Raw genomic sequence first — 13,440 nt, forward strand, 5'->3', positions numbered from 1 at the left:
AAACACACCTAGTCCTAGTCTCAATCTCTACACCAAACACACCTAGTCCTGTCTCAATCTCTACACCAAACACACCTAGTCCTGTCTCAATCTCTACACCAACCACAACTAACACACCTAGTCCTGTCTCAATCTCTACACCAAACACAACTAGTCCTGTCTCAATCTCTACACCAAACACACCTAGTCCTGTCTCAATCTCTACACCAAACACAACTAGTCCTGTCTCAATCTCTACACCAAACACACCTAGTCCTGTCTCAGTCTCTACACCAAACACAACTAGTCCTGTCTCAATCTCTACACCAAACACAACTAGTCCTGTCTCAGTCTCTACACCAAACACACCTAGTCCTGTCTCAATCTCTACACCAAACACAACTAGTCCTGTCTCAATCTCTACACCAAACACAACTAGTCCTGTCTCAATCTCTACACCAAACACACCTAGTCCTGTCTCAGTCTCTACACCAAACACACCTAGTCCTGTCTCAATCTCTACACCAAACACACCTAGTCCTGTCTCAATCCCTACACCAAACACACCTAGTCCTGTCTCAATCTCTACACCAAACATACCTAGTCCTGTCTCAATCTCTACACCAAACACACCTAGTCCTGTCTCACCAAACACACCTAGTCCTGTCTCAATCTCTACACCAAACACACCCTGTCTCAATCTCTACACCAAACACACCTAGTCCTGTCTCAATCTCTACACCCAAACACACCTAGTCCTGTCTCAATCTCTACACCAAACACACCTAGTCCTGTCTCAATCTCTACACCAAACACACCTAGTCCTGTCTCAATCTCTACACCAAACACACCTAGTCCTGTCTCAATCTCTACACCAAACACACCTAGTCCTGTCTCAATCTCTACACCAAACACAACTAGTCCTGTCTCAATCTCTACACCAAACACACCTAGTCCTGTCTCAGTCTCTACACCAAACACACCTAGTCCTGTCTCAATCTCTACAAAACACCAAACACACACTAGTCCTGTCTCAATCTCTACACCAAACACAACTAGTCCTGTCTCAGTCTCTACACCAAACACACCTAGTCCTGTCTCAATCTCTACACCAAACACACCTAGTCCTGTCTCAATCTCTACACCAAACACACCTAGTCCTGTCTCAATCTCTACACCAAACACACCTAGTCCTGTCTCAATCTCTACACCAAACACACCTAGTCCTGTCTCAATCTCTACACCAAACACACCTAGTCCTGTCTCAATCTCTACACCAAACACAGTCCTGTCTCACTAGTCCTGTCTCAATCTCTACACCAAACACACCTAGTCCTGTCTCAATCTCTACACCAAACACACCTAGTCCTGTCTCAATCTCTACACCAAACACACCTAGTCCTGTCTCAATCTCTACACCAAACACTCCTAGTCCTGTCTCAATCTCTACACCAAACACACCTAGTCCTGTCATAATCTCTACACCAAACACAACTGGTCTTGTGCCCCGTTCCAGAGGGAATCTGTCAGAGTTCAGTCCGTTAGTAGTCACCATGGCATTTGGATGAGAGTATAGTGATTTGATCCATTTAATAAGATTTGAACGTTTCTAAGACTGAAAACAGAAAGCTCCATCCTGTCAAACGCCTTCTCAGCATCCAGTGAAGCCAGCAGGACAGGGGTCTTCTGTGCGTTTACTTGATCAATAATATCAAAAAGACGGTGAATGTTATCAGAAGAGTATCTGTCTCTAATAAATCCAGTTTGGTCCGCTTTTATTATTTTGGGAAGACTTGTGTTTAGTCTTTTGGCAAGCAATTTGGTAATTATTTTATAGTCGAAATCCAACAAGCTTATAAGCCGGAAGGACGAGCAGGATAGGGGGTCCTTGTCCTTTTTGAGCAACACTGTAATGCGAGCGGTGTGCATTGAGTCTGGGAGAACTCCGTTTCTGCAACAATCCTCCAGCATTGGCATGAAGATAGGGCGGAGCTGGGGCTTTGTAGAACTCTCTGAGGAATCCATCTGGGCCTGGGGACTTATTAGGTGGCATGGAGGTAATCGCCTCCAGGATCTCCTCAGGAGGAAGGGGGAGTTGAGATCTTTTGGTCGGTCTTTGATAGTTTAGGTAGCGAGATTCCCTCTAGGAAAGAGTGGAGTTCTGCCTCCGTGTGTTTTCTCTCAGAGGTTATAGTTTGCAGTAAAAATCATGAAAAGTTAAATTGATATTTTTTGGGTCGTATGTGACCTCGTCCTCTGCTGATCGGATAGCCATGATTGTACGCTCTGACTGATCCTTTTTATTTGGTAAGCAAGCAATCTACTGGGCCTATTGCTATACTCATGGTATTTCTGTTTAGTAAAGAAAACCTTTTTTTTATCTCCCGAGTGTAGTCCAAATTCAGTTTGGCTTTGGCTGCTTTAAGATGACTCCAGTAGGTGCTGTCTGGGGATGTATTCTTTCACAGCATTCCAGCTCCTCTCAAGATCTAACCTGTGTGCTTCCATTGTGTTTTTCTTAGAGGAAGCATATGCGATTAGATGGCCTCTTAGTGTGGCTTTTGCAGCGTCCCACATTGTGGCCGGAGAAACAGGAGAATCTTTGTTGTCTTGTGTGTAGTTGTCTATCCATGTAGTTACCAATGTATGGAACGCTTTGATTGATAACATGGAGGTGTTGAATTTCCAGCTCTTTGACCTCAGGATGTTTCTGCAGAGGTCAAAGCGGAGGTGGACAAAGGCGTGATCTGAAAGTGCTATGGGTCCGATTGTACATGTGGTTGAATTTTTGAAACTCTTTGGGATAAAAATGTAATCTATACGGGAGTTGTTATGGACATTAGAGTAGTATGTATAGTCCATAGATGAGCTATTAGTCTCTCTCCAGATATCTATCAGTCTCTTTAGTAAGAGAGTTCAACATCTTTGCAGATCTAGGATTTGTGGTGGGGACTTGAGATGATTGGTCTAGGGTTGGGTTAAGGGTACAATTAAAGTCTCCGCCACCACACCAAAGGAGACACAATGCTCATTGAACAGGGTTATCATTTTTGACATGAAGGCAGGAGTATCTGTGTTAGGGGCGTATATGTTTAAGATAGTAATTGGTTGACCATATAGTTATCAAAATAAATCTCCCCTCCGGATCAGATATGTTTTTGTCCATTATGAATGGAACATTTTTATGGATAAGTATGGCTGTGCCTCTACTGTTTGATTTGAAAGATGAGAAATACACCTCTCCCACCCAAGCTCTGCGGAGTTTGGCATGTTCAGCATCACAGAGATGTGTCTCTTGTAATAGCGCAATGTCTGCTTTTTCCTTTTTGAGAGCACGTTTTATTGCATGCCCTAGACCATGGCAGCTCCATGTCAATAGATTTAAGGTACTAGTCATCGTCTTCGAACAGTAATCGCACTTTAGTGCAAGTCATCGCTGGGTAAAAGTGGATAGTAGTTACAGCTGTGTTCACGTAAAAGGAAAATAAATGGTGTACATAAAATAATAATCTCTGAACACCCCAGCCGAGTTCCCAAACAACTCGACACATCCCGTTGGATCTATTACTCCCCGCTCAGTCTCAATTCTGTGTTCTTGACCAGGTTACAGTTGTAAATGAGAACTTGTTCTCAACTGGCCTACCAGGTTAAATAAAGGTGAAATAAATAAAAAATAAAATAAAATAAAATTGCCATAGATAAAATGCAATTGTGTTCATTGGCTGCAGCTTATGCCTGCCCATACCATGACCCCACTGGGGCATGGGGCACTATGTTGTCGTGGCGGAATCAGAATTATTTAGGTAACATTTATAAATAAAATGTTTTATTTATTTTATTGCATACTTAAGTGAGATATGTCATTAGAATGTCTATTTTTGGATAATACTGTTGGCCGGTTGCAGTTATCTGTTCTCTGTCAGGGTCAGTTACTTGGGCCGCAGAGAGGGGCGAGGTCAAGCTTGTCTTCATATGTAAACATATCTTTTAAACCATGTGAAGGGGTGATTGAGGGGGAACCAATTATCTCTTGGCTCCACAATGTCTGTGTGCCAGTCACTGTGTCTCCGTGAGCTTGTCCAGAATGGGAGTGTCTAAAATGACAATTGATATATATCCTAATGTCTTGGTACTATGTTGTACCAAGAACGAGAAGTAGAACTTCGTTTTAGGAGAGCAAACTGAACGATAATTTATAGCTAATGCTGTCTGGCTATGGGATACTCCTCTCTCAAGTAAAGTCTTCCTTTGTAATGTTCCTAAGATCTGTTATTTGTCATGTGAGTTGAGATGGGTGTGTCTTGGCTATAAATGATACTAAGAACTGTTTTGTAAGGACTCTCAGAGAATTCATTTATAGACACGGAATTGATCTGAGAGTCACAGGGTTGTGATGGAGCTCATAATAATTAAAGATGGACTTTATGATAACTCTGACTTGTGTGGTGGTTTGGTCTCATGATTTGGTAAATACAGGAAATTTCCACTACAATGTTCACATCAGCGAACTGCCTGCCCACACGATGCCATACACGTGGTCTGCGGCCAGTTGGACGTACTGCCACATTCTCTAAAACGACATTGGAGGCAGCTTACGGTAGATAAATGAACATTCAATTATCTGGCAACAGCTCTGGTGGACATTCCTGCAGTCAGCATAACAATTGCTCAACTTGAGACGTTTGTGTGGCATTGTGCTATGTAACAAAACTGCACATTTTACAGTGGCCTTTTATTGTCCCCGGGACAAGGTGCACCTGTGTAGTGATCATGCTGTTTTATCAGCTTCTTGATATGCAACACCTGTCAGGTGGATGGATTATCTTGATAAAGGAGAAATATTCACTAACAGGGAGGTAATACAAATTTGTGCACAACATTTGGGAAATTTCTGGGATCTTTTATTTCAGCTCATGGAACATGGGACCAACACTTTATGCACAGCTGGAGCCCTGAGCTGGAGATATTTTATTTGGCACATCTTAGATAGTAACTTAAAGTTATAAGCAGTGGCGTTGCACTATGAGGCGAGGGTGCCATGAGCTTTAGGGCCCTCCCCAATAAAAGACACAAAACATGGGTTGTTGACAGTATTGAAAATCATACCGTGTATATTTCAGAATACCTCGGCATACAGTATACCGCCCAAGCCTAATGTCAAGTGTAACCTGTAATGTGAAGGGTTAGTTAACCTGTAATGTGAAGGGTTAGGGTTAGTTAAACTGTTATGTGAAGAGGTAGAGTTAGTTAACCTGTTATGTGAAGGGTTAGGGTTAGTTAACCTGTAAGGTGAAGGGTTATGGTTATGGTTAGTTAACCTCTTGTTCTAATAAAGGTGTCTCTCTCTAGGTGGTGACGGGATCCGGTCGTCAGGAGGCCCACAAGACAGACCATGAGTACAGGAAGCTGTTTGACTTGGCTCTGCAGGGGATGCAGCTACTGTCCCAGTGGAGCGCACACGTCATGGAAGTGGTGAGTGACCTCTTAACCTTAACCCTGACCATAACCTGTTTAGAAAACTTTTGTGTTATGGCTTTTCAACCTCTGCCATATTGTGGATTCAGAGCTGTCTATCTAATAGAACATGTAAAGTGTGGTGTACCGCAGGGCAGCTCATTTGGCCCTCTACTCTTTTCACCAATAACTGGCATTAAACACAGCATGTGTGTCCATGTATGCTGATGATTCAACCATATACGCATCAGCAACCAAAGTTGTAGACCTCTGCTGAATCTGGTAACGAAGGCTGTTGAACAAGTTGAGGAGAGTAAATTTCATGGGGTTTTATCTGTCTTTTGTTGGACCCCAGTAAGACTATTTGTCGCAGTTGGCTAATGGGGATCTTAATAAATCAGATCAAACCCTAACCACACTTCATGGAAGTGGTGAGATCCTACATCCCAAGTGATGGTGCCTTTGACGACAAAGACTATAGTGGAGACGACCCTCACAGATAGAAACACCTGCCAGAGACTTACTATCAGGGTGGGCAAACTGATTTCTCTCCCATATCATCCCAGTTCACACTGTGACTACTGTCAGAGATGAAGAGGAAGAGAGAGCCCAAAATCTGTCTCCCTGCGGCAGGTGACGTTGTTTCGCAAGGAGTTTTTGTATGCAGGACAATTCCGGCGCCGACAGAGATGGCCGCCTCGCTTCGCGTTCCGATGAAACTATGGAGTTTTTGTTTTTTACGTGTTATTTCTTACATTGGTACCCCAGGTCATCTTAGGTTTCATTACATACAGTCGAGAAGAACTACTGAATATAAGAGCAGCGTCAACTCACCATCAGTACGACCAAGAATATGACTTTCGCGAAGCGGATCCTGTGTTCTGCCTTTCACCCAGGACAACGGAATGGATCCCAGCCGGCGACCCAAAAAAACGACTTCATAAAATAGGGAAACGAAGCGGTCTTCTGGTCAGATTCCGGAGACGGGCACATCGCGCACCACTCCCTAGCATACTTCTCGCCAATGTCCAGTCTCTTGACAACAAGGTTGATGAAATCCGAGCAAGGGTAGCATTCCAGAGGGACATCAGAGACTGTAACGTTCTTTGCTTCACGGAAACATGGCTCACTCGAGAGACGCTATCGGAGTCGGTGCAGCCAGCTGGTTTCTCCACGCATCGCGCCGACAGAAACAAACATCTTTCTGGTAAGAAGAAGGGCGGGGCGTATGCTTTATGGTTAACGAGACGTGGTGTGGTCACAACAACATACAGGAACTTCCTTCTGTTCACCTGATTTAGAATTCCTCACATTCAAATGTCGACCGCATTATCTACCAAGGGAATTCTCTTCGATTATAATCACAGCCATATATATTCCCCCCCAAGCAGACACATCGATGGCTCTGAACAAACTTTATTTGACTCTTTGCAAACTGGAATCCACATATCCTGAGGCTGCATTCATTGTAGCTGGGGATTTTAACAAGGCTAATCTGAAAACAAGACTCCCTAAATTGTATCAGCATATCGATTGCGCAACCAGGGCTGGCAAAACTTTGGATCATTGCTATTCTAACTTCCGTGACGCATATAAGGCCCTGTCCCGCCCTCCTTTTGGAAAAGCTGACCACGACTCCATTTTGTTGATCCCTGCCTACAGACAGAAACTAAAACAAGAAGCTCCCATGCTGAGGTCTGTCCAACGCTGGTCCGACCAATCTGATTCCACACTCCATCACGTGGACTGGGATATGTTTCGTATTGCTTCAGACAACAACATTGACGAATACGCTGATTCGGTGTGCGAGTTCATTAGAACGTGCGTTGAAGATGTCGTTCCCATAGCAATGATTAAAACATTCCCAAACCAGGAACCGTGGATTGATGGCAGCATTCGCGTGAAACTGAAAGCACGAACCACTGCTTTTAATCAGGACAAGGTGACCGAAAACATGACCGAATACAAACAGTGCAGCTATTCCCTCCGCAAGGCAATCAAACAAGCTAAGCGTCAGTATAGCGACAAAGTAGAATCGCAATTCAACGGCTCAGACACAAGATGTATGTTGCAGGGTCTACAGTCAATCATGGATTACAAAAAGAAAACCAGCCCCGTCACGGACCAGGATGTCTTGCTCCCAGGCAGAGTAAATAACTTTTTTGCCCGCTTTGAGGACAATACAGTGCCACTGACACGGCCTGCAACGAAAACATGCGGACTCTCCTTCACTGCAGCCGAGGTGAGTAAAACATTTAAACGTGTTAACCCTCGCAAGGCTGCAGGCCCAGACGGCATCCCCAGCCGCGCCCTCAGAGCATGCGCAGACCAGCTGGCTGGTGTGTTTACGGACATATTCAATCAATCCCTATACCAGTCTGCTGTTCCCACATGCTTCAAGAGGGCCACCATTATTCCTGTTCCCAAGAAAGCTAAGGTAACTGAGCTAGACGACTACTGCCCCGTAGCACTCACTTCCGTCATCATGAAGTGCTTTGAGAGACGAGTCAAGGACCATATCACCTCCACCTACCTGACACCCTAGACCCACTCCAATTTGCTTACCGCCCAAATAGGTCCACAGACGATGCAATCTCAACCACACTGCACACTGCCCTAACCCATCTGGACAAGAGGAATACCTATGTGAGAATGCTGTTCATCGACTACAGCTCGGCATTCAACACCATAGTACCCTCCAAGCTCGTCATCAAGCTCGAGACTCTGGGTCTCGACCCTGCCCTGTGCAACTGGGTACTGGACTTCCTGACGGGCCGCTCCCAGGTGGTGAGGGTAGGTAACAACATCTCCACCCCGCTGATCCTCAACACTGGGGCCCCACAAGGGTGCGTTCTGAGCCCTCTCCTGTACTCCCTGTTCACCCACGACTGCGTGGCCACGCACGCCTCCAACTCAATCATCAAGTCTGCGGACGAGGAATCAGCAGAGGGAACACCCCCCTATCCACATCGATGGAACAGTAGTGGAGAGGGTAGTAAGTTTTAAGTTCCTCTGCATACTCATCACAGACAAACTGAATTGGTCCACTTACACAGACAGCATTGTGAAGAAGGCGCAGCAGCGCCTCTTCAACCTCAGGAGGCTGAAGAAATTCGGCTTTTCACCAAAAGCACTCACAAACTTCTACAGATGCACAATCGAGAGCACCCTGTCGGGCTGTATCACCGCCTGGTACGGCAACTGCTATCACTAGCCACTTTAAACAATGCTACTTAATATAATGTTTACATAACCTACATTATTCATCTCATATGTATACGTATATACTGTACTGTATATCATCTACTGTATCTTTATGTAATACATGTATCACTAGCCACTTTAACTATGCCACTTTGTTTACATACTCATCTCATGTGTATATACTGTACTCGATACCATCTACTTTATCTTGCCAATGCTGCTCTGTACCATCACTCATTCATATATCTTTGTGTACATATTCTTTATCCCTTTACACCTGTGTCTATATGGCAGTAGTTTAGGAATTGTTAGTTAGATTACTCGTTGGTTATTACTGCGTTGTCGGAACTAGAAGCACAAGCATTTCGCTACACTCACATTAACATCTGCTAACCATGTGTATGTGACAAATACATTTGATTTGATTTGAGAGAGTGTCGAATTTGGCCAACAAACTGAATGGCTTATTTGATTGAATACAAGTTTAGTAAATCTTAAGTTGTTACGAGTTGATATACAGTAAGTGGGACACGTGAGATCCCGGAGTTATCTTGATGGCTATGCATATTCATGACATGAGGCTAGGCATGAGGCTTGGCATAGCATCTCTCCAATGAATACAGGCGGTTGATGTCAACAACCCTCATCGGATATTCAAAAACGGATTACAAAAATGAGGTATCCACCAATCCAAAGAAAGGATAGGCGAGACCGCCTTCCATGCTAGACAACCACTCTGATTTTTAGGCTTAGAGACATCTTGTCAGTATATCCATAATCTTTCCTATTGCCCACAGTCTCTCCTCAAGGTCTTTAAACACAAAATATTTTTTTCAGTTCTCTCTTTCTCTCTCTCTGTTCTTTCTCTTTCTTCTCTCTCTCTCTCTCTTCTGCTCTTTCTCTCTCTCTCTTTTCTCTTTCTGTTCTCTCTTTTGGCTCCACACTGACTCTGTACCGGTACCCCCTGTATATAACCTCCACATTGACTCTGTACTGGTACCCCTGTATATAACCTCCACATTGACTCTGTACTGTAACACCCTGAATATAGCCTCCACATTGACTCTGTACCAGTACCCCCTGTTTATATCCCTCCACATTAACTCTGTACCGTAACACCCTGTATATAGTCTCCACATTGATTCTGTACCGGTCCACCCCCTGTTTATAGCCTCCACATTGACTCTGTACCGGTACCCCTGTATATAGCCTCCACATTGACTCTGTACCGGTACCCCCTGTCTATAGCCTCCACATTGACTCTGTTCCGCAAACACCCTGTTTTCACCACCACATTGACTCTGTACCGTAATACCCTGTATATTGACTCTGTACCGTAATACCCCTCCACATTGACTCTGTACCGTAATACCCTGTATATAGCCCCCACATTGACTCTGTACCATAATACCCTGTATATAGCCTCCACATTGACTCTGTACCGTAATACCCTGTATATAGCCCCCACATTCTGTACCATCTGTACCACATACTCTGTACTGTAATACCCTGTATATAGCCTCCACATTGACTCTGTACCGTAATACCTGTATATAGCCTCCACATTGACTCTGTACCGTAATACCCTGTATATAGCCTCCACATTGACTCTGTACCGTAATACCCTGTATATAGTCACATTGACTCTGTAACACCCTGTATATAGCCTCCACATTGACTCTGTACCGTAACACCCTGTACCGTAATACCCTGTATATAGCCTCCACATTGACTCTGTACCGTAATACCCTGTATATGGCCTCCACATTGACTCTGTACCGTAATATCCTGTATATAGCCCCACTATTGTTATTTACTGTTGCTCTTTAACTATTTGTTATTCTTATCTCTTACTTATTTTGTTGTTGGTATTTTCTTAACTGTATTGTTGGTTAAGTGATTGTAAGTAAGTGTTTCACTGTTGTATTCGGTGCATGTGACACCTTACATTTGTTTGGGATTTGATAATGTTGATGATGTTGATAATGATGAAGACAACTCTTCCTGCAGTACTCGTGGAAGCTGGTTCATCCAACGGATAAGTACTCCAACAAGGAGTGTCCTGACAACGCGGAGGAGTATGAACGAGCTACACGATACAACTACACCATTGAGGAGAAGTTTGCCCTTGTCGAGGTCAGATTACTACCTTTTCCCTCCACAATCTGTCTGTTGTCCAATCACCCTATTCTGGTCATTAACTAGCCTGGTCGTTACCTAGCCTGGTCGTTACCTAGCCTGGTCGTGTATCTGTTTCTGCTGTCTAACCAGCTGTTCTGGTCGTTACCTAGCCTGGTCGTTACCTAGCCTGGTCATTACCTAGCCTGGTCATTACCTAGCCTGGCCGTTACCCTAGCCTGGTCCTGTATCTGTTTCTGCTGTCTAACCAGCTGTTCTGGTCAGCTGTTCCAGCCTGGTCATTACCTAGCCTGGTCCTTATCTGTTTCTGCTGCTAGCCAGCTTTCTGGTCACCCAGCCTGGCCGTTACCTAGCCTGGTCCTGTATCTGTTTCTGCTGTCTAGCCAGCTGTTCTGGTCATTACCTAGCCTGGTCATTACCTAGCCTGGTCATGGGTCATTACCTAACCTGGTCATTACCTAGCCTGGTCCTGTATCTGTTTCTGCTGTCTAGCCAGCTGTTCTGGTCATTACCTAGCCTGGTCATTACCTAGCCTGGTCATTACCTAACCTGGTCATTACCTAGCCTGGTCCTGTATCTGTTTCTGCTGTCTAGCCAGCTGTTCTGGTCATTACCTAGCCTGGTCGTTACCTCGCCTGGTCGTTACCTCGCCTGGTCCTGTATCTGTTTCTGCTGTCTAGCCAGCTGTTCTGGTCATTACCTAGCCTGGTCATTACCTATTCTGGTCGCTACCTAGCCTGGCCGTTACCTAGCCTGGTCGTTACCTAACCTGGTCATTAGCTAGCCTGGTCATTACCTAGCCTGGTCATTACCTAGCCTGGTCCCATATCTGTTTCTGCTGTCTAGCCAGCTGTTCTGGTCATTACCTAACCTGGTCATTACCTAGCCTGGTCCCATATCTGTTTCTGCTGTCTAGCCAGCTGTTCTGGTCATTACCTAGCCTGGTCGTTACCTCGCCAGGTCATTACCTATTCTGGTCATTACCTAGCCTGGTCCCATATCTGTTTCTGCTGTCTTGCCAGCTGTTCTGGTCATTACCTAGCCTGGTCGTTACCTAGCCAGGTCATTACCTACTCTGGTCATTACCTAACCTGGTCATTACCTAGCCTGGTCCTATATCTGTTTCTGCTGTCTTGCCAGCTGTTCTGGTCATTACCTAGCCAGGTCATTACCTAGTCTGGTCATTACCTTGCCTGGTCGCTTCCTATTCTGGTCATTACCTAGCCTGGTCGTTACCTAGCCAGATCATTACCTATTCTGGTCATTACCTAGCCTGGTCATTACCTAAACTGGTCATTACCTAGCCTGGTCCCATATCTGTTTCTGCTGTCTAGCCAGCTGTTCTGGTCATTACCTATTCTGGTCATTACCTAGCCTGGTCATTACCTAACCTGGTCATTACCTAGCCTGGTCCCATATCTGTTTCTGCTGTCTTGCCAGCTGTTCTGATCATTACCTAGCCTGGTCGTTACCTAGCCAGGTCATTACCTACTCTGGTCATTACCTAACCTGGTCATTACCTAGCCTGATCATTGCCTATTCTGGTCATTACCTAACCTGGTCGTTACCTATCCTGGTTGTTACCTAGCCTGGTCGTTACCTAGCCTGGTCGTTACCTAACCTGGTCGTTACCTAGCCTGGTCGTTACCTAGCCTGGTCATTACCTAGCCTGGTCATTACCTAGCCTGGTCCCATATCTGTTTCTGCTGTCGCGCCAACTGTCTGGTCATTACCTAACCTGGTCATTACCTAACCTGGTCATTACCTAACCTGGTCATGACCTATTCTGGTCATTACCTAACCTGGTCATTACCTAGCCTGGTCATTACCTAACCTGGTCATTACCTAGCCTGGTCATTACCTAGCCTGGTCATTACCTAGCCTGGTCCCATATCTGTTTCTGCTGTCGCGCTCAACTGTCTGGTCATTACCTAACCTGGTCATTACCTATCCTGGTTGTTATTCTGGTCATTACCTAGCCTGGTCATTACCTAACCTGGTCATTACCTAGCCTGGTCATTACTTAACCTGGTCCCTTCTGTGGTCCTAGGACTTCTATAGGAGTTGATGCTGATGAAACGAAGGGTTTATAAATGTATGTCTGAGGTGTGTTCCTAGATAAATGTATGTCTAACCTGTGAGGTGGTCTAACTTCCTCTAGGGTCAGGTGATGGCCATGATAAAGGGTTTATAAATGTATGTCTGAGGTGTGTTCCTGTCTCTAGGTGTGTTAGAGACTAACTAACCTGTCTCTAGGTGTGTTAGAGACTAACTAACCTGTCTCTAGGTGTGTTAGAGACTAACTGACCTGTCTCTAGGTGTGTTAGAGACTAAAGTGGTCCCTCCCTCCAGGTGATGGCCATGATAAAGGGTTTATAAATGTATGTCTGACCTGTCTCTAGGTGTGTTAGAGACTAACTGACCTGTCTCTAGGTGTGTTAGAGACTAACTAACCTGTCTCTAGGTGTGTTAGAGACTAACCTGAGGTGGTCCCTCCCTCCAGGTGATGGCCATGATAAAGGGTTTATAAATGTATGTCTGAGGTGTGTTCCTGTCTCTAGGTGTGTTAGAGACTAACTAACCTGTCTCTAGGTGTGTTAGAGACTAACTAACCTGTCTCTAGGTGTGTTAGAGACTAACCGTGGGTGGTCCCTCCCTCCAGGT

At 44.9% G+C, this 13,440-nt stretch overlaps 2 protein-coding genes across 3 annotated transcripts in view; one reads left to right on the plus strand and one right to left on the minus strand.

Annotated features, from left to right (window-relative positions):
• Positions 1-12,970, plus strand: part of LOC135524828 (cytoplasmic FMR1-interacting protein 1 homolog) — a 93,982-nt gene extending 81,012 nt beyond the window's left edge. For both annotated transcript variants that reach the window (XM_064952685.1, XM_064952684.1), the window contains exons 12-14: positions 5,329-5,451; positions 10,648-10,773; positions 12,944-12,970. In XM_064952685.1, the coding sequence (XP_064808757.1) occupies positions 5,329-5,451; positions 10,648-10,773; positions 12,944-12,970 (276 nt within the window). The remainder of the gene's footprint in view (positions 1-5,328; positions 5,452-10,647; positions 10,774-12,943) is intronic.
• Positions 12,971-13,404: 434 nt separating this feature from the next.
• Positions 13,405-13,440, minus strand: part of LOC135525085 (basic proline-rich protein-like) — a 4,321-nt gene continuing 4,285 nt past the window's right edge. Inside the window, exon 4 of the mRNA XM_064952840.1 lies at positions 13,405-13,432. Coding sequence (XP_064808912.1) covers positions 13,405-13,432 — 28 coding nt within the window. The remainder of the gene's footprint in view (positions 13,433-13,440) is intronic.

Source organism: Oncorhynchus masou, chromosome 31 (assembly GCF_036934945.1).
Source record: "Oncorhynchus masou masou isolate Uvic2021 chromosome 31, UVic_Omas_1.1, whole genome shotgun sequence".
In the NCBI taxonomy this organism is placed as follows: Eukaryota; Metazoa; Chordata; class Actinopteri; order Salmoniformes; family Salmonidae; genus Oncorhynchus; species Oncorhynchus masou.